At 46.3% G+C, this 20,549-nt stretch overlaps 1 protein-coding gene across 1 annotated transcript in view; it reads left to right on the forward strand.

The window, feature by feature from the left end:
- The window catches only part of MRPS6 (mitochondrial ribosomal protein S6), a 48,065-nt gene extending 27,780 nt beyond the window's left edge, over nt 1-20,285 (forward strand). Inside the window, exons 2-3 of the mRNA XM_053931456.1 lie at nt 2,453-2,592; nt 19,579-20,285. Of these exons, the coding sequence (XP_053787431.1) occupies nt 2,453-2,592; nt 19,579-19,780 (342 nt within the window). The 3' untranslated portion in view covers nt 19,781-20,285. The remainder of the gene's footprint in view (nt 1-2,452; nt 2,593-19,578) is intronic.
- Nucleotides 20,286-20,549: the final 264 nt, after the last annotated feature.

Here is a 20,549-nt window from a genome sequence, read left to right on the forward strand (position 1 = left end):
TGTCTGTCCCACTGTGTCTGTCCCAGTGTGTCCCAGTCTGTCCCAGTCTGTCCCAGTGTGTCTGTCCCTGTGTGTCTGTCCCAGTGTGTCCCAGTCTGTCCCAGTCTGTCCCTGTGTGTCTGTCCCAGTGTGTCCCAGTCTGTCCCAGTCTGTCCCAGTCTGTCCCTGTCTGTCCCAGTGTGTCCCAGTCTGTCCCTGTGTGTCCCAGTCTGTCCCAGTGTGTCCCAGTGTGTCCCAGTGTGTCCCAGTGTGTCTGTCCCAGTGTGTCCCAGTCTGTCCCAGTCTGTCCCAGTGTGTCCCAGTCTGTCCCAGTCTGTCCCAGTCTGTCCCAGTCTGTCCCAGTCTGTCTGTCCCAGTCTGTCCCTGTGTGTCTGTCCCTGTGTGTCCCAGTCTGTCCCAGTCTGTCCCAGTGTGTCCCAGTGTGCAGGAGGGCAGAGCAGCCCCAGGCTCTGCTCCAGGCCCAGCCATGGCCCCAGAGCCCCGGGCAGGGGCTGAGCCCAGCAATTCCTGCCCAGGAGGCAGAACTGCTGCCCTGGGCAGGGACCGAGCTGGAGCAGAGCCCAGCGAGGGGCTGGAGTCTCCTCCCTGGGATATTCCAGAGTATCCACAATCCCCTGGCCTGGGCTCCGGGGTGATCCCAGGTGAGCTCTGTGGCCCTCCCAGCCTGAGCCTCCCAGGGTTCTGCACCTTTCTGGAGCAAGGTGACAACTTGTGAGCCACTGATGTGGCCCGAGGCCACTGCCAAAGTTCCCCAGGGCTGAGAGCAGCTGGGAATGGCTCTGGTTTGCCCGTGGGGGCAGGAGGGGTGTCCAGAGCTGGAATTCCAAACCAGCTCTTCCTCATCCCCTCTGGAGCAGCAGCTCCCATTGGCTCCTCTTCCCTCCCCACATCTGTGGGACTGGAATTAGAGCTGGGCTCTGGGACTGGAATTAGAGCTGGGCTCTGGGACTGGAATTAGTGCTGGGCTCTGGGACTGGAATTAGAGCTGGGCTCTGGGACTGGAATTAGTTCTGGGCTGTAGGACTGGAATTAGTGCTGGGCTCTGGGACTGGAATTAGAGCTGGGCTCTGGGACTGGAATTAGTGCTGTGCTCTGGGACTGGAATTAGTGTTGGGCTCTGGGACTGGAATTAGAGCTGGGCTCTGGGACTGGAATTAGTGCTGGGCTCTGGGACTGGAATTAGAGCTGGGCTCTGGGACTGGAATTAGAGCTGGGCTCTGGGACTGGAATTAGTGCTGGGCTCTGGGACTGGAATTAGTGCTGGCTGTTCAGGAAAAAAAAATGTTGTGGCTCCCGAGCTGGGAGCCAGGCAGGGCCATTTATTTCCTCTGTCCCCAAGTGGGCTGGCTCTGAGGCAAACCAAGGAACCTGTGTCTGTGGGTCTCTTAGTTAGCAGAGTTCAGCTTATTTTTAGTTTGGGTGATTGCTTTAGGCAAGCCAGGACAAACCATGGCAATTTTGGGAGAGGGATTATAGTGACAAGCTTTCCAACCCAACAATTAGTTGATGTTTTCAGAGTATGGCCACAAATGGGGAAGGCTGCAAATTTTACAATCCTGAATGTAGAAATCTGTGGCTTTCTCTTCTTGTTCTTTCTCTCTGGTTTTGTTTTTAAATACATGGGGCTCAAATCTTTGGCTTCGTTGTGTTCAGGAGCTGCACCTCACGTTGGCCTTGCAGCCACTCAGGGAATGTGCTGATCCCTGGGCATGTGGAAAAGGGACAAAAAGCTTCTGTGTCACTTGTGGGGTGAGGGGTGGAGGGCAGGGAGTTCACCCAGCAGCATTTAGTTGAATTGAATTGAAATCTGCATGGAGGTTAAGAAGGGTTTGTCATTGCTCTCCACAACTCCCTGAAATGAGGTTGTGGAAAGGCTCCAGGAGCCTTGGGGCCACGCTGCCAGGGACAGAATTGGGATTGTTGGGGTGTGTGCAGGGCCAGGAGCTGGATCAGTGATCCCTGTGGGTCCCTTCCAGCCCAGGAAGGTTCCCTAAGTGTTACACCAGTGTAAATAAGGATGTAAATTATATATATCAGTTTTATATAATGGTGCTAATCGCTGTCTCCATCTCAAGCCATGGATCTGTGTTTTCCCCACAATGACCACTTGAAATATTAATGAACAACAATGGTGCAAGGACCCCCAAACTGCTCCCAATCCATCATTTTCCTTTGCTAGGAGTACTGACTTGTGCAAGGCACAGACCCAGTGATTCCAGGTGAGTCAAATCCATGAACTCATCTTCTTTTTGCTGGGGCCTGACTTGGAAATGCCAGGAAATTTTGCCGAGGAAATTGCCTGCTCCTAAAAATTCTCTCCCTCAATGCTTCCACTTTGTCTTCTTGGGTTGCAGCACCAAGTGCTGAGCTGTGCAAGTGCAGGGTGTCCTTTCCAGCACATAAAATTCCCAGATTTCCATGAATTTCTCACTTTTCTTTCTTTCTTTTCAAGCCTGAGACAGCTGCCGTGCTCAAACGCACCGTTGAGGCTCTGATGGAGAGAGGAGCCATCGTGAGGAACCTGGAAAATCTGGGGGAGAGGTCTCTGCCTTACAAAATCTCCAAGCACAAGGAGCGCCACAAGAGAGGAGGGTACGTGGTGCTGCCTTCTCCTTCCGTGCTGTCAGTGCTGCTCCTGGAAAATGGGCATCAGGAGCAGCCCTCTGGTCTTCCTGGTGCTTTTTGGGTTGCAGGTGGGAGCTGGGAGGGCTCTCAGCAAGGTGCTGGGTGGTTGTTGGTGGGCTCTGTGTATGCTGCTTGGAGTGGTTTGTGTGTTTTATTCTGCGTGCTGTCAGTTTTGTGGTGGTGTTTGCACTGCAGAATTTCCCCCAACATAAACACTAATATTATTTTTTTTTTTTCAATAACTATTTTTAGGCTGTTTTCTGATAAAGCTCAAGTTAATCTGCTAGTTTGCAGGATGGGCTCCTTTCCTCCAGTGTTAATAATTAACATTGGAGGAAAATGCCCTCTAAGTGTTTCTTGTAGTGTGTAAAGTGCCCTTGGTTGTGTTTCTGATACAGTTTTAGGATTTGATGAAGTCCAGAATCATGGAATGGTTTGTGTTGGGAAGATTTTAGGGATCATCCCATTCCCACCCCTGCCATGGCAGGGACACCTCCCACTGTGCCAGGCTGCTCCAGCCCCAGTGTCCAACCTGGCCTTGGGCACTGCCAGGGATCCAGGGGCAGCCCCAGCTGCTCTGGCAATTCCATCCCAGCCCCTGCCCACCCTGCCAGGGAACAATTCCCAATTCCCAATCTCCCATCCAGCCCTGCCCTCTGGCACTGGGAGCCATTCCCTGGCTCCTGTCCCTCCAGGCCTTGTCCCCAGTCCCTCTGCAGCTCTCCTGGAGCCCCTTCAGGCCCTGCCAGGGGCTCTGAGCTCTCCCTGGAGCTTTTCCTTCTCCTGGACATTCCCAGCTCTCCCTGGAGCTTCTCCTCTCCAGGTGAGCACCCCCAGCTCTCCCAGCCCCTCACTGAAGGCTGTTTCATGGCAATAATCCCGTGTTTTATGGAAACACCATCCCTGGGAATTAGCACTGGGCTGCCCCAGGGTGCAGAGGGAGGTGCTGCAGGCTCCATCCCCTGCCCAGGGTGGTTTTGGCTCCTTGAGGCCCCCTCTGAAATGGCTGCTGCATCTCCCAAGGCCTGGGAGATGTTGCTAAGCAACCCCCACTGCTGGGGCTGCCTAATCCAAATCACAATTAACGAGCTCCTCCCGATCCTGCAGGAGCTTGGCCAGCCCTGCTCCTCCTTGAGGGGCTCTGGGATAGCTCAGGGGACTCCAGAGCTGCAAAGTCCTCCTGGGATCAGCTCTCTAGGGGTGACTCCTGGATTCATTCCCTCCTCTGAGCACCTTGTGGTGCTCCTGCCAAGTGGGAATGGTGAGAGCTGCCAGGGGAAGGGGGGATCTGCACCACACTCCTGTTCCATCAGCCTGGGGGAGAGGAGCTTCAGGGAGACCTCAGAGCCCTTCCAGAACCTTGAGGTGTCACACTGGGACACGAAACAACTCATGCACTCACTCAAGATGCAAAAGAAGGACAAGAGGAAGTTTTATTTCTGACTTTGCAACGCATAGAATTCCAAAAGTGGCAGTGGATTGGAGGGTGGAATTGCCACCTCTCCAACCACACTGGCCAAACCAACATCCATCAATTCTCTCCTCCCACAAGGAAAATGCAAAACAATCATTATTGACATGGACAGTGCATGAGAAACTCCAGTGGAAATATGCAAACATCAGAAGGAATAGAAAACTTTTAACAGAACTTAAAAACTTTTAAAAGAACAGGGCGACATTAAGGAATGCTTTACAAAGGAGGAAAGGGGATTTTCTCCAAGAATGTAGTGACAGACAGGGGGAATGGCTTCCCACTGCCAGAGGGCAGGGTTGGATGGGATTCTGGGGAGGATTCCTCCCTGTGGAGGTGATGAGGCCCTGGCACAGACCCCCTGGAGAAATGGCTTCTCTTCATCTCTTCTCCAAAGTTCTGGAGGTGCTGGCTCCTGTCTTCTGTTGAGGAGCCCAAAACCTCACCTGCAGAAGTGCTGCCACCCAAGCCAAGAACTGTCATCCAACCTCTCCACTTCAGCAGCCAAAATCAGTGGAATTCCATCCCTCTGCCTTAGCTCCCCACTGGCACAAGGAGAGGAGCACCAGCTCCTTGTTCTGCCCTCGGAGAAAGCTTTAATGTTTATAAAATGCTTCTGCTGTGACAGCAGGATGAGGTAATCACTAATTCTGTCCTGAGACAAGAATTTCTCAGCTCCCATGGGCATGCAACAGGATTTCATCCTACATTGCAAAACTGGCAGGGTCAAGCATGGAAAAAAATCCCATATGGAGTAGGAGAGCAAAACAGGCACGGGCACAATGGCAGTGCCTGAAGTGGAGTCAGGGACTGGTTTGGGTTTGGAGGGACCTCAAATCCCACCCAGTGCCAGCCCTGCCAGGGCAGGGACACCTCCCACTGTGCCAGGCTGCTCCAGCCCCAGTGTCCAACCTGGCCCTGGGCACTGCCAGGGATCCAGGGGCAGCCCCAGCTGCTCTGGGCACCCTGTGCCAGGGCCTGCCCACCCTCACAGGGGGGAAATTTTTCCTAATATTTGATCTAAACCTGTAATTTTTCACTTTGAGGCCATTCCCTGTGTCCTGTCCCTGCATCCCCTGGAAATTGTCTCTCTCCAGCTTTCCTGGGGCTCCTCCAGGCCCTGCAAGGCCACCCTGAGCTCAGCCCAAAGCTTCTCCTGTGCAGGTGAACAATGCCAGCTGTGCCAGCCTTTCCTCCCAGCAGAGCTGCTCCAGCCCTCTGCTCATCCTGGAGCCTCCTCTGGGCTCTCTGCAGCAGCTCCAGCTCCTCCCTGGGCTGGGACAGGGCTGGGGCAGCTCTGCAGGTGGGCTCTCACCTCCCAGTCCCAGTCCCAATCCCAATCCCAATCCCAATCCCAATCCCAATCCCAATCCCAATCCCAATCCCTTTCCCGCTCCCCAGCTGGGCTCGGGGAGGCTCTGGGATGGGGCAGGTCCAGCTCTCACCCCCCCAGCACTTCCAAATCCTCCCAGAGATCTTTGAGCAAACCCCTCCTGTCTGCAGGGCCCCCAGAGCAGGTGGATTTTATGTGCTGAGTAAAACAAGGTTTTAGTAACCAATGATTGCAACCTTCAAGCAGGGAACCACCAGATCAAAGCCACCTCCTCCTCCTCCTCCTCCTCCTCCTCCTCCTCCTCCTCCTCCTCCTCCTCCCAGGTCAGATGTCCCCAAATATTTCTCAGTCCCTCTTCCTGCCCTCCCTGGATGTGACAGGAACCTCCCCCAGATGCCCTGGATTGTTGAGAGGAGAAGGGATTGGGAGAGGGGCTCCAGGAAATGCTTGGTGTGCCTTTCTTTGGGATCTCCAACCCCAGAGCCACGGCATGGGGAGGCTGCTGGCAGTGTCAGCACCTGGGAATTCCAGAGGATTGGATTCCTGGGGATTTTCCTGTGGAATTTGCAGCTCTGTGGACAGGCAGGGTGGGTTCCTGCTGGGCCACCCATTGCATTTTGGGGAGTTGATCAGGAATTCTTATCTGTGAATTCAATTTGGAGAATTGATCAGGAAGTCTTATCCAGGAATTGCATTTTGGGGAGTTGATCAGGACTTCTTACCCAGGAATTGCATTTGGAGAATTCATCAGGAACTCTTATCCAGGAATTGCATCTTGGGGAGTTGATCAGGAATTCTTATCGAGGAATTGCATTTTGGGGAGTTGATCAGGAATTCTTATCCAGGAACTGCATTTGGAGAATTGATCAGGAATTCTTATCTGGGAGTTGCATTTTGGAGAGTTGATCAGGAATTCTTACCCAGGAATTACATTTGGAGAATTAATCAGGAACTCTTATCCAGGAATTGCATTTTGGGCAGTTTATCAAGAATTCCCACCCAGAAATTGCATTTTGGGGAATTGATCAGGAATTCTTATCTGGGAATTGCATTTTGGAGAGTTCATCAGTAATTATCACCCAGGAATTGCATTTTGGGCAATTGATCAGGAATTCTTATCCAGGATTTGCATTTTGGGGAGTTGATCAGGAATTCTTATCTGGGAATTGCAATTTGGGGAGTTGATCAGGAATTCTTATCCAGGATTTGCATTTTGGGGAGTTGATCAGGAATTCTCCCCCAGGATTTGCATTTTGGGGAGTGGATCAGGAATTCTTATCCAGGATTTGCATTTTGGGGAGTGGATCAGGAATTATCACCCAGGATTTGCATTTTGGGGAGTTGATCAGGAATTCTTATCTGGGAATTGCATTTTGGAGAGTTCATCAGTAATTATCACCCAGGAATTGGATTTTGGGCAGTTGATCAGGAATTCTTATCCAGGATTTGCATTTTGGGGAGTGGATCAGGAATTCCCCCCCAGGAATTGCATTTTGGGGAGTGGATCAGGAATTCCCCCCCAGGAATTGCATTTTGGGGAGTGGATCAGGAATTCCCCCCCAGGAATTGCATTTTGGGGAGTTGATCTTCACACGTGCCTGGGGGATTTTCTGCAGGAGGTGAATTCCAGGGTCCCTGAGGATCAAGGGGTCCCCAACAGCATCCAGGGGGTCAGGAGGCAGAAATTCCAGGAATTTCCAAAACATTCAGGAAATCAACCATTACCCATCAATAGGAAGTGATAAGTCAGTTTTTGAGCCACCTTATAAAATCAGCCAATTCTACTTTACAGCAGCTGTAAAAAATATTTTTTTTTTTTAATAGGACAAAGTTAAATAGAAAATAAACAACTTTTCCAGGTACCTCCCTAAGCTCCTGGACTTTCCTTGAAATCCTGGAATCTTTTCTCCCTCCCAGCCAATTTCTTAATTCTCCTCTCTCCCTTTTGGAGCAGGTTGGTGTGGAGTGGGATATTGGATAATCCGGAATATTCCACTTTTCCTTAAGTCTTGGCTTATTCTGAATTAATTTAAGAGGCTTCTGTGAGAATTCAAATGAGTGTCTGGGGGAAGCATCTTGAATCTTCCAAAGCTTTTAATTTTTTGCTTGTTTGAGGTTTTTAATATTTTTTAAGTTTATTTTTTTTTCAAATTTTCCTGACTCTTAGAGCTTTAACTGATTGATTTTCCTATAGCATGTAGTTAGTTGGAGATTTGGGATGGACACTCAATTCTTGGACCTCCTTGCTGGTGAATTATATGAAAATTAATCTAATATAATTATATAAAAATTATATATATATACACATAATGATAATATAATAATATAATTCATATATTAATTTCTGTGATTTATATTAATTTGTATACTTTAATTCTATAAATTCTATATAATTATATAAAAATCAATGGGATGGGGCTTGGACTCAGCTGGGCTGCTGGAAGGTTCCCTGCCCATGGAATGATCTTTATCTTCCCTCCCAACCCAAACCATTCCCTGATTTTCAGGGCAAAGCTCATGCAGGTTTTGGTGGTGATTTTAGAGGTAGGGAAAGAGTTGAAGTAGAAAATAGAAATTGATAAATCAGCAGGAGGGATGGCTGGTCCTTCAAAAAGGTTTTGTTTTTTTTTTTTTTTTCCCTGAGCTCTGGAGTGCTCCAGCATCATCTGGGGTACTGGGGATGTAAAGTGAATAAAGGCATGTTACAAACTGAACAATGTCCAGGAGACTTCACAGAGAAAAGGAATTTTCTGGCAATTGCTGAGCAAAACAGATTTCTCCAAGCCTGCCAAGGGGGATTGTGGCCCTCAGCTGTCACTGGCAGGAGCAGTTTTACTCTCCTGAAGCCCTCAGACCCTACAAACAATGGGATTATCCTACAAACAATGGGATTATCCTACAAACAATGGGATATTCCCTCTCAGGAGATCCTGCTCATTGAGGACGTGTTAAAATTTAGGTTTTTCTCTTAAATGCATCTCTTTGGGCATCCTCCTCCTTTTGTTTTTGTTTTTGTTTTTTTTTTTTTTTTTTTTTTTTTTTTTTTTTTTTTTTTTGTTTTTTTTTTTTTTTTTGTTTTTTTGAAAACCTAATATTGACAGTTTTTGCCTGTAGGTCATTATGAAAATTGAGTTTTGGGAATTGTGTGGATTCATTAAAGAATCAAACTTTTCAATCCCCGTTTTGCTGATCTTTAAACTGACTTAGCCACTCGTTCACATTCATTTTATTCATAGTGGAACGCGAATATTTTGGCTTTTAAGTATTTCAGAGAACGATTTGGAATTGTTAACAATTCACCTTGTGGCTGAATAAAAATGTGCCAAGGACCAGGTTCCAGGTATGGAAATTTAGGTGTGACTTTGAGCCTGACTTGCCCAGAATGTGCAAAACCAGGGGAGGAATGTACTTAAATAAAGATTCCCAACCTTTCTCTCCTGCTGGGCAACAGATTCGTGCCAAGTATTTCTTTTACTTGTTATTATTATTAATGAGCTGCGCTTTAATTGCTTTTAAGGTGCTTGGTGGTGTGTTTTTTTTTTTTTTTTTTTTTTTTTTGGCCCCGGAGGTGTTTCTGTCTGGCACAAACAAAAGCAAACCGATTTAAATGAGGTGTGTGCCAGCCTGTGAGTGGAAGGAAGGTTCAGCTCAGGCTCTGTTTGCTGTTTGGGATGCTCCAGAAGCTCGGAGTCCCTCTCCAGGCTGAGGACAGCAGAGCAGATCTGGTCAAGCCTGAGCTGGAGCAGATTCCAACTGGTTGTAAAGTGATAGTAGCAGGCTGGGGGTGGCACTTTGTGGTTCCCTGTTTGCTCTGCCTCAGCCCCACCCAGGGCTCAGGGGGTGTTTGGGATCAGCTTTGGGTTTGGGGGGGGGTTTTCACCTTGGGGATGATCCAAAGGCAGCTCCAAAACAGCCTGAAAAATAAAATTAAAAAAAGAAAAGGATTCACAAATCCCTTTGGGAAGGTGATGGCTCCAAGGATCTGCAGGTCAGGAACCTGTGAAGCTGCAGGAGCTGGGATGGGGGACTGGGGGAGCAACTGGGAACACTGGGGGTTGGAATGAAGAGTTTTTGGTGGATTTTAGCCTCCCTCCAGTGTTGTTTCCATTCTTAACTCTGGAGCAAAGGTGATGGAGCTCAGGGTTTGGGAATTGATGGAGCACCAGGGCCCTTCCTTCTCCTTGGTTTTGGGACGTGTGGGATTCCCTCTGTTACATCTGCCTGGGACACAGGAATGTTTTCACCTCACCACGTTTTTATAATTTCATTCACTTTATTTTATTGAGTTGCACATTTATTTCTATGGCAGTGCCCAAGGCCAGCTTGGAGCACCTGGGACAGTGGAAGGTGTCCCTGCCATGGCACTGGATGAGTTTAAATTCCCTTCCAACCCCAACCATTCCATGACTTGCGAGTTCTCCAGCAAAACTCTGATTATTCATAACAATTTCCACGTTCTATTTGCCAGTTTTTCATTGCCTTGTTGGTTTTTTTTTTTTTTTCCTTGCTTTCAAATTTGATTTTGAAAAGATGGCAATTTTCTTTTGTTATTTGCTTGCTTTGCCTCTTCATCTTTTTTGTTTTGCTCTTCACTCACAGTTGTCTCCTCAGCCCCCGTGTTCTCTGAAATAGCAAACCCAGGGCTTGCTTTTGTTCTTGCTGAACTGCATTTTGGGAATTTATCAGGAATTCTCACCCAGGAATTGCATTTTGGGAGTTGATCAGGAATTATCACCCAGGAATTCAATTTGGAGAATTGATCAGGAATTCTTATCCAGGAACTGCATTTTGGGAGCTGATCAGGAATTCTCACCCATGAATTGGATTTTGGGCAGTTGATGAGGAATTCTCATCGAAAAATTGCATTTTGGGGAGTTGATCAGGAATTCTTACCCAGGAATTGCATTTGGAGAATTGATCAGGAATTCTTATCTAGGAATTGCATTTTGGGGAGTTTATCAAGAATTCTCCCCCAGGAATTGCATTTTGGGGAGTCGATCAGGAATTCTTATCCAGGAATTGCATTTTGGGCAGTTGATCAGGAATTCCCCCCCAGGATTTGCATTTTGGGGAGTTGATCAGGAATTATCACCCAGGAATTCAATTTGGAGAATTGATCAGGAATTCTTATCCAGGAATTGCATTTTGGGAGTTTATCAGGAATTCTCACCCATGAATTGGATTTTGGGCAGTTGATCAGGAATTCTTATCGAAAAATTGCATTTTGGGGAGTTGATCAGGAACTCTTATCCAGGAATTGCATTTTGGGGAGTTGATCAGGAATTCTCCCCCAGGAATTGCATTTTGGGGAGTTGATCAGGAATTCTCATTGAAAAATTGCATTTTGGGAATTTATCAGGAATTCCCACCCAGGAATTGCATGTTGGGGAGTTGATCAGGAATTCTCCCACCCAGGAATTGCATTTTGGGGAGTTGATCAGGAATTCCCACCCAGGAATTGTATTTTGGGGAGTTGATCAGGAATTCCCACCCAGGAATTGCATTTTGGGCAGTTGATCAGGAATTCTTATCCAGGATTTGCATTTTGGGCAGTTGATCAGGAATTCCCACACAGGAATTGCATTTTGGGGAGTTGATCTTCACACGTGCCTGGGGGATTTTCTGCAGGAGGTGAATTCCAGGGTCCCTGAGGATCAAGGGGTCCCCAACAGCATCCAGGGGGTCAGGAGGCAGAAATTCCAGGTGGCTTTCCCAGAGCACCTGCCCAGGAAAGGCTCTTCTTTCCAGAACCTAAACCAGCAGGAATGGATGCCTATGGAGAGGAATAATTCAATAATTGGCCACAGAATCATGGAATGGCTTGGGCTGGAAGGGATCCTGAAGCCCATTCTGTTCCACCCCAACACCTTCCACTCTCTTAGGCTGCTCCAAGCCCCATCCAACCTGGACATCCACAACTTCTCTGGACACCCCCTTTTTTTTGACTCTTGAGGAAACATTTCCACGTAAATTTTCTTACATGTTCAGGCTTTGCCTCTCCCCACAAAGCAGCTGAGCTTTGGAAGTTGCACAATTCACTTTTAAACCTTCTGCTTGTGGCAGGATGGAATTTTCCACGTGGATGGGAGAGGTTGAAGTGCCCTCTGAGCATCCCCACCGCCTTGATTTGTAGGACTGAAATAATGGTTACCTGTCAGAAACGTTCTCTGGAGCGTTCACAGGTTTGAACAACCCTCTCCCCACCCTTTATTGAACCCAAATTACGCAGAGTTAATATTTTCTCTTTATTCTCCAAACGTGTTTGGCCTCGCCAAAGTCGATGCTTTTCATGGCTCTTGAAGACCAAAGAGAGCAAAACAAAAACAGATGAAAGGAGCTGCAATTTTTCCTTACTTAACCTCCCCCCTCAAAACAAATTTAAACTTCATGCCCAACCCAACTTGTTGTTGCTGTTTGGATTTTAGAACATCTTGAGCTGTTTGGGCAAAAAGGTGTCCTGGCTCTGCAGTGCACTTGGATGGGAATAAAAGCAGCTGGAATATTTGTGGATTTATGGACATTTGAAGTAATTTTCTGCTCGGCTGATTGTCTTCTTCCACTAGATGGGGCTTTCTTCATTGATGAGTTGAGCCATTACTGAGCCTTCAAATTCTTCTCCCCATGTGAGTGTGGATGTGCCTCAAGGATCAAAGCCCTGAAACGTTTGGGATGTTTTTTACCTGCGTGGAGGTGCCCTTTGGAATTTTGGTGCTTTTTGGAGGCTTTGAGCAAAGCTGGTGATGTGGAGGCACCAGAATCCACCAAATCCCGTGGCTCCCTTGTGCAAGCTCCTTGACTCAGTGTGGTGGCCACTGGACTTGGTGGGGTGGCAACCAGCCACCATTTGGCTGCAAAGTTGACTTTCATTTTCATTTTAATTATCTTTAAATTAATGAAACATCTTTCCATGATTTCATTAGCTGAACAACGGGTGGATGGAATGTGGGAAATGCCATTCCTGGCACTGGCTGTGGATGGATCTCCCCCCAAGTGGATCATTCCCATCATTGCTGTGGCACAGTTTGGTCACGAAAATCCAACTTTTGGCCTTGATCTGGTCCTTCCCAGATTTTCAAGGAGCTTCCACTGCCATACTTTTAAAAGCTAAAGGCAACACTTGTCCTTCTGACATTCCTGATCATGAGCTTGCCCTGCTGAGGAGGGGCAAAGCAAATTCCCCCATTTCCATGGTCCTAAAAACGAACATTCAGGTAGCAAAAAAAAGAAAAAAAAAAAAAAATTTGTGGAATTACCTTAATGAGGACAACGTGGAGCTCCTCCTGCACCTGCTGTGGTTTCCTCCAGGTGTTTTCTGCTCCTTTCACCTCTGCTGTTCCTCAGAACATTTTCTTTCTCCTTGGGTCTTCCACCTTCACACATGGGAGACATTTTGGGGCCAAAAGCTTGGGACCCCACAGCCCCTTCCGAGGCCACCACATCTTCACTGTTCCCCTTGGCCCAGAGTTGTATTCCAGGAGGGTTTCAAAGGGAATTTTCATTCCTTGAAGCCCTACCCTGGCCATCTGAACGCTACAGATTTGAGCATCCTTAGGGCTCAAGCTTCAAACAATTTCTGGCTTGAATATGGTAAATTCCAGAAATGAAACCTGGCTCTTTGTTTTGTCCTCTTTTTTTTTATTTCCCTCATATAGAAAGGCATATCCTCCTTTATTTGAGACCATCTTATATATAAATTTCTTTTGGAGTTAATGCATTGTTTTAATGTGTTCCAGTCTGCTCCCCTGCATTTAAATCATCCCTGTGTTTGCAGTCAAGCAGGAGGACAAAAATAACTGTGGGCTCATCGTGAATCAGTGGAATTTTCCTGCATTTCTCCCCTGGTGACTCCTAGAGAGCACAAATGCTTTTTGCATTTCTGTTTGCAAGAACGAGGTGGTTTCCCTGCTGCATTCCTGTATTTTTCCCTGGCTTTGTCTCTCTGGGATTTGGGGTTGTTTACTCCACAAACAGCAGCGTTGTGGGGTCATAGATCACTGCCTGCAGTGAAGGTTTGAGGGTTTAAAAGCCCCCGTGGCCTCCTGGCAGTGTGGAGATTTGAGGGGAAGGGGTTCAGATCTCCTCAGGGATGTCATTGTCCATTGTCTTGCTCATTGTTTTTCCAGCCCTCCTTTCTTTCCTGAAGAAATCAAAATTATAATTCTTTTTTTTTTTTACTCCGCTTCTTTCTCCCTTCTCTCTCTCTCTTTTTTTTTTTTTTTCTTGTTTTGTTTTGTTGTGGCAGAGGGAAGCAACCTTGCTCACGTTGGAGAGAGGTGGCTGTTTTTGAAACCCCACGTTTTTCCCAGTGCCTGCAATTTTGATAAAATACCTTTTCCTGAGAGGAGTCAGAAAGATCTGCTGGAACAGCTCATCCTCCCTCCCCCCCTTTTCTCCTTGGCTTATCAACAGTGCGTCAGTGGAAATTTCCACCCTTTGCTAATGGCAGAGAAAGCACAAAGTTGCAAAGCAGCCTTTGGAGGGAAGGAGGGGGGGGGGGAAAAAGAAAACAAAACCCAAAACAAACCAAAAAACAGCCCTCTTCAGGCACACAATGAAGAGATGAGAGCTGGGCAGAAATGGAATTAAATTCTGGATGCAGAGCGGGGATGGCAGTGGGGTCAGGGCGAGGGGAAGGGGGCAGGAATCACCAGCTGGGATTGCTCCCCCCATCCTCCCTCCTGCTAGGTGAGGGGACTTGGAAGGCTGCTTCCCAAGGAGGAGGGTTCAAGTGTCATCTGCTGAATTCACCAGTGGCTTCTAATGGCTTTACCAGAGCATCCCACATTCCCAGATTTCGGGGCGGGGCGGTGCATCCTCAGGTCCTGCTGGGCTGCACTTCCACAAAGCTGGAAAATGGTTCCCGTCCCTAAACTCCAGCCCTGGTGGCACCTCTGCATCGTGGAGCCCACGGAGCAGTGGGCAGCCAGAAGCCAAATTTTGGTGCTGTGGGGATTTGCGAGGAGGAGGAGCGAGCCCAGCAGAATTGCTCCGAATCCCTGGGGCGATTCCCGCAGCTCAGGCACCCTGGAATGCTGGGCTGGCATGGGCTGGCACTGCTCCCTTGCCTTCAGGGACACCCTGGCACAGCCCATTCCAGCTGGGCACCTCTCCTGCCTCAGGATTAGGGGTGTCATGTGGGTTTTTTACCATCCTGCCCCTCCCATAAGGAATTCTGGACTTTCTGGAAAGGATTTGGGGATGAGTTGAGGCTGTTACGTGGATGCTGGTGTGACATCAGGGAGCTGGCTGAAGGAAAAGTGTTGTTCCCATGTTTTCCAGGGGTGGATTCTGCAATCCAGCAGCGCTGCCTGAGTCATTCCTGGCCCCATGGGGCTCTTGGGGTGCAATATTTGGGATGTGATGCAAAAAACTGGAGGCAGTGCAGCCTGAAGGGCACGAGCGGGGCTTGTTCACAGCCCCACCTCCTGTATTTCCCCTGCAGATTCCCAGTTCCCTCTGGCCTTGGGGACTTTCCCTCCAAGATCTCCTTTGTGAACACGGGGTGCTCCTGCTGTGCTGGACTGAGGAAGAATCCAAAATTCCTGCAGAGCAAAGTCCTCTCTGTCAGGGGCAGTTTGGAGATGAAACTGGGGTGTCTGGTCCTGCTTGGACATTGTGCCTTCCTCTAAAGGATGCCACTTTTGGGTTGTGTGCTGCTCCGTGGGGAGGGGGGCTTGGAGAAATGTGGGATTCTGGAATGGTTTGGGTTGGAAGGGACCTCAGAACCCATCCATGGAATGGTTTGGGTTGGAAGGGACCTCAGAACCCATCCATGGAACGGTTTGGGTTGCCAGGGACAGCTCTCACTGCCCCAGGCTGCTCCAGCCCCAGTGTCCAACCTGGCCTGGGGCACTGCCAGGGATCCAGGGGCAGCCCCAGCTGCTCTGGGAATTCCATCCCAGCCCCTGCCCACCCTGCCAGGGATCAATTCCCAATTCCCAATCTCCCATCCAGCCCTTCTCCCGTGGACTGTTGTGAATGAACCAGCACTGCCAATAAAGCTGGAACCAGAACTTTGTCATCACTTTCTCTGGTTTGGAGAGACAATTTCCAAGGGCTGGAGGGACAGGACCCAGGGAATGGCTCCCAGTGCCAGAGGGCAGGGCTGGATGGGAGATTGGGAAGGAAGGGATGCACAGGGTCTGTTGTGTCCCCTGGAGCAGCACAGGGACACCCCTTTGCTCCCTCGGGTGTGCTGGAGCTGGAAAAACCTCCTGGAAAACTCCAGCTGAGGAAGCTGCAGATCTTCAGGAAAGGGATTTAGTGGAGAAATAACTTTGGTTATTGAGATATCAGTGGGGGAGCCACGTTCTGCTCCTTGCAGGGTTGGTGGTGGCTGTTTCCTCATGGATGTCAGGAGAGCTGTGGGGACACCAAAGGGTTCCCTGGGGATCTGAGACCTGGCACAGGAACAGCACCAGGGAGCAGCTGGAGCTGGCCCAGGAGGGATTTAGGGTGGAATTTAGGGGAAGGTTCTTCCCCAGAGGGTGCTGGGCAGGGAATGGGCACGGCCCCGAGGCTGCCAGAGCTCCAGGAGCCTTTGGACAGCGCTGCCAGGGGTGCCAGGGTGGGATTTTTGGGGATCTGGGCAGGGCTGGCAGTGGGGGATCCCTGGGGGTTTGTTCCCACTCAGGATATTCCGTGATTCAATCCCCACTCAGGATATTCCGTGGTTCAATTCCCACTCAGGATATTCCAGGGTTCAGTTCCCACTCAGGATATTCCATAGTTCAATCCCCACTCAGGATATTCCATGGTTCAATTCCCACTCAGGATATTCCAGGGTTCAGTTCCCACTCAGGACATTCCATGGTTCAGTTCCCACTCAGGACATTCCATGGTTCAATCCCCACTCAGGACATTCCATGGTTCAATCCCCACTCAGGATATTCCGTGGTTCAATTCCCACTCAGGATATTCCAGGGTTCAGTTCCCACTCAGGACATTCCATGGTTCAGTTCCCACTCAGGATATTCCATGGTTCAATCCCCACTCAGGACATTCCATGGTTCAATCCCCACTCAGGACATTCCATGGTTCAATCCCCACTCAGGATATTCCACGGTTCAATCCCCACTCAGGACATTCCATGGTTCCATTCCTACTCAGGATATTCCATGGTTCAGTTCCCACTCAGGACATTCCATGGTACAATCCCCACTCAGGACATTCCATGATTCAATCCCCACTCAGGATATTCCATGGTTCAATCCCCACTCAGGATATTCCACAATTCAATCCCCACTCAGGACATTCCACGGGTCAGTCCCCACTCAGGACATTCCATGGTTCAATCCCCACTCAGGACATTCCATGGTTCAGTTCCCACTCAGGATATTCCATGGTTCAATCCCCACTCAGGACATTCCATGGTTCAGTTCCCACTCAGGATATTCCATGGTTCAATCCCCACTCAGGATATTCCGTGGTTCAATTCCCACTCAGGATATTCCATGGTTCAATCCCACTCAGGACATTCCATGGTTCAATTCCCACTCAGGACATTCCATGATTCAATTCCCTCTCAGGACATTCCATGATTCAATCCCCACTCAGGATATTCCGTGATTCAATCCCCAGTCAGGATATTCCATAGTTCAATTCCCACTCAGGACATTCCATGATTCAATTCCCTCTCAGGACATTCCATGATTCAATCCCCACTCAGGACATTCCATGGTTCCATTCCCACTCAGGATATTCCATGGTTCAATCCCCACTCAGGACATTCCATGGTTCAGTTCCCACTCAGGATATTCCATGGTTCCATTCCTACTCAGGATATTCCATGGTTCAGTTCCCACTCAGGACATTCCATGGTTCCATTCCCACTCAGGACATTCCATGGTTCCATTCCCACTCAGGACATTCCACGGGTCAGTCCCACCCAGGTCAGCACTGCTGGCTGCTCAGCAAGCTCCAGCAGAGTGAAGATTTCAGCCCTGTTCACATCTCAGATGTGATTTGGGATAAATCCACCTCTTTGCTTTTTATTTTTTATATTTATTTTTCACATTCCCATTCAGCTCCGAGGCAGAGCTTTGCAGGAAGGAATCTCTGTGTGTGTGGATGAGCTTGAGATGGTTCCCCAAAAACCCGTCAGGAATTGCAGGAAGGAGCTGCTCCTGCCATCCTGCCTTGTCTTAAAAAAACTGTCAGGATGTGGGGATGAATGGAAGAGGGAAAAGCAAAATCCTCAACCTCTGTTAGAATCCAAAATACAAAGAATTCTCAAAACTTTGGGCTTGTAAGCCAAAGCTGAGAATTAAACATAAGACTTGATCTAAAGCCTTAGAAAAACCTTCCAAACTTAAGTGTTGAAAGTGAGAATGTAAATTTATAGTTTAAAACAGAAACACATTAAACTAACTAAAAGGAAGTTCAGAGCTTTGGAGTTTAAATTTTTTTTAAAAAAGCTACAAAAATAAATAAAGATATTAGAATACAGTACTATAAATTTCTAATTAGTTACTATAAGTTTCTAATAAATTTCTGTAAGTTACTAATCATGACATGATTAGCTAAGAAAGCTTACACTGTAACATAAATCCATAAGATAAAATATTTAAATATTAAATAAAAACCATAAATATCCTTGTTAGCAATATTTTATTAATTAATAAATCCTTTAAAAATCTTGTAACTAAAAAATCTTACAGCCTTGTGAACCAGACTGTAAAGATGTGAGCAGAACTCACCTTTCCTGTCTGGAAAATAAATAAAAAAATAATCAACAACAATTCAAAAGTCCCAGCTCTAAATTATCCAAAACTCCTTCAAAAATCCCCAGAAATCTCCTTGGGTCAGCAGTGCTGGACAGAGCTCTGGGAGTGTTGGGACAAAAAAACCTGGGATTGTTGGGCTTGGGAGATCTTCCAGCTCAGGATATTCCAGGATTCCAACAGAGTTCAACTGAACTTCTCATCGCTGAAATCAGAGCTGGCACCGAGCTTCTGGTGGAAACAATCCGGGCACCAAAATGTGAGGGAAAAAAACTTGGGAATTCTCATTTTAACAAAAAAACCCCAAAAAAACAAACAAACAAACAAAAAAAAACACCACAGGAGCAGGAAAAACTTAGGAACTCTCATTAAAAAAAAAAAAAAAGCAAAAAAAAAACCCCAGAAGAATTCCTTGAATTGCAGCCCAGGTATTTTGGATTTTGGTCCAACCCAGATATTTTTTTTTTTTGGTTGATTTTGTGCCAGTCCAGGTATTTTTTTAGTTTATTTTATTCCTGCCCAGGTGTTTTGGTTGATTTTATCCAGCCCAGGTATTTTTTTCTTTTATTTTATTCCTTCTCAGGTTTTTGTTTTTTTTTTTTTTGTTTATTTTTTTCCTGCCCAGGTTTTTTTTTTTTTTGTTAATTTTAAATTTTATTCCTGCCCAGGTTGTGGTTTTTTTTTTTTTTTTTTTTTTTTTTTTTGTTTTTTTTTTTGTTGTTTTTTTTTTTTTAATTTTCTTTATTTTATTCCTGCTCAGGTATTTTTGTTAATTTTATTCCTGCCCAGGTTGTTTTTTTTTTTTGTTGTTGTTGTTTGTTTTTTTTTGTTTTTTTTTTCTTATTTATTTATTTTTTTTTTTTATTTTGTTTATTTTATTCCTGCTCAGGTATTTTTGTTAATTTTATTCCTGCCCAGGTTGGGTTTTTTTTTTTTTTTATTTTATTTTTTTTTTTTCTTATTTTTTTTTTATTTTGTTTATTTTATTCCTGCTCAGGTATTTTTGTTAATTTTATTCCTGCCCAGGTTGGTTTTTTGTTTTTTGTTTTGTTTTTTTTTTTTTTTTTGTTTTGGTTTGGTTTGGTTTGGTTTTTTTTTTTTATTTTGTTTATTTTATTCCTGCTCAAGTATTTTTGTTAATTTCATTTCTGCCCGGGTTGGGGTTTATTTATTTATTTATTTATTTATTTATTTATTTTATTCTTTCTCAGGTTTTTTTTTTTTTTTTTATTTTGTTAATTTTATTCCTGCTCAGGTATTTTTGTTAATTTCATTTCTGCCCAGGTTGGGGTTTATTTATTTATTTATTTATTTATTTATTTATTTATTTTATTCCTTCTCAGGTATTTTTTTTTTTTTTTTATTTATTTTGTTAATTTTATCCCTGCCCAGGTATTAGGGTTGATTTGCTGTATTTCCCTTTGCAGGTACTTTCTGATCGACTTAGAGGCCCCCCCTTCCCTGGTGTCCCCCCTGATGGATCACCTGGGCCGGGACATCGATGTTATCAGGAGAGCTTTTATCAAACACCCCCTGGCCGAGGCAGAGGAATGCAGCGGCATCCTCCCAGCCAGCCCCGAGGAGAAACTCTCTGCCAAGAAAACCCCCAAATTTTCCCACCCTTTTTAACCCATTTTTAATTGTGATAAATCCTGTCCGTCCAAAAAAAAAAAAAAAAAAAAAAAAATCATTTTTGGGCGTGGGATGTGTGTGGTCTGTCACAATATTGGAACAAATGAGGGTTTTTTTTTTTTTTTTTTTGTGTAAAATAATTGGGATATTTTTAATCTGGGCTCTTATCTTGCTGTTTGACAGCTCTGCTAATTGATTTGAGCATTACGTCGATAATGAAGATTCCTCCAGCAGCAGGATGCTATAAATACCCATTTTTTTTTCCCAGAGATTACTCCAGAATATGGATATTTACATGAGAGATTAAGAATTCTGCAGTGTAAATAAAGGATGCTATAAATAACCATTTTTTTCCCCCAGAGATTACTCCAGAATATGGATATTTACATGAGAGATTAAGAAGTCTGCAGTGTAAATAAAGAAATGTAGGATGTGATTTGATGGGGTTGTTTTTTTGGGGGGAAAAAAAAAAAGGCAATAAAAGTGTGGTTAAAAGTAAAACCTGACGCTTTTTTTTTGTTTTTTTTTTTTAAATTAAGCATTAAAAAATCCCAAAACTTTCACTGGCAAAAAGCCACCTCATGGCCCTCAAGGTAAGCAACGTTCAAAATTCCTTTTTAGGTAAGGCCAGAAAATTCCAGGTTGGGAATTGGAGATTCCCAAGCTTTTATAGGAGCAGGAGAATCAAAGATGTTTTGTTTTGCCATCAAGTGGACATTTCAAACTGGGAAAAAACCATCAGAATAATGTGTTCATGAGTCTTTTT

This window comes from Vidua chalybeata, chromosome 2 (assembly GCF_026979565.1).
Source record: "Vidua chalybeata isolate OUT-0048 chromosome 2, bVidCha1 merged haplotype, whole genome shotgun sequence".
Taxonomy (NCBI): domain Eukaryota; kingdom Metazoa; phylum Chordata; class Aves; order Passeriformes; family Viduidae; genus Vidua; species Vidua chalybeata.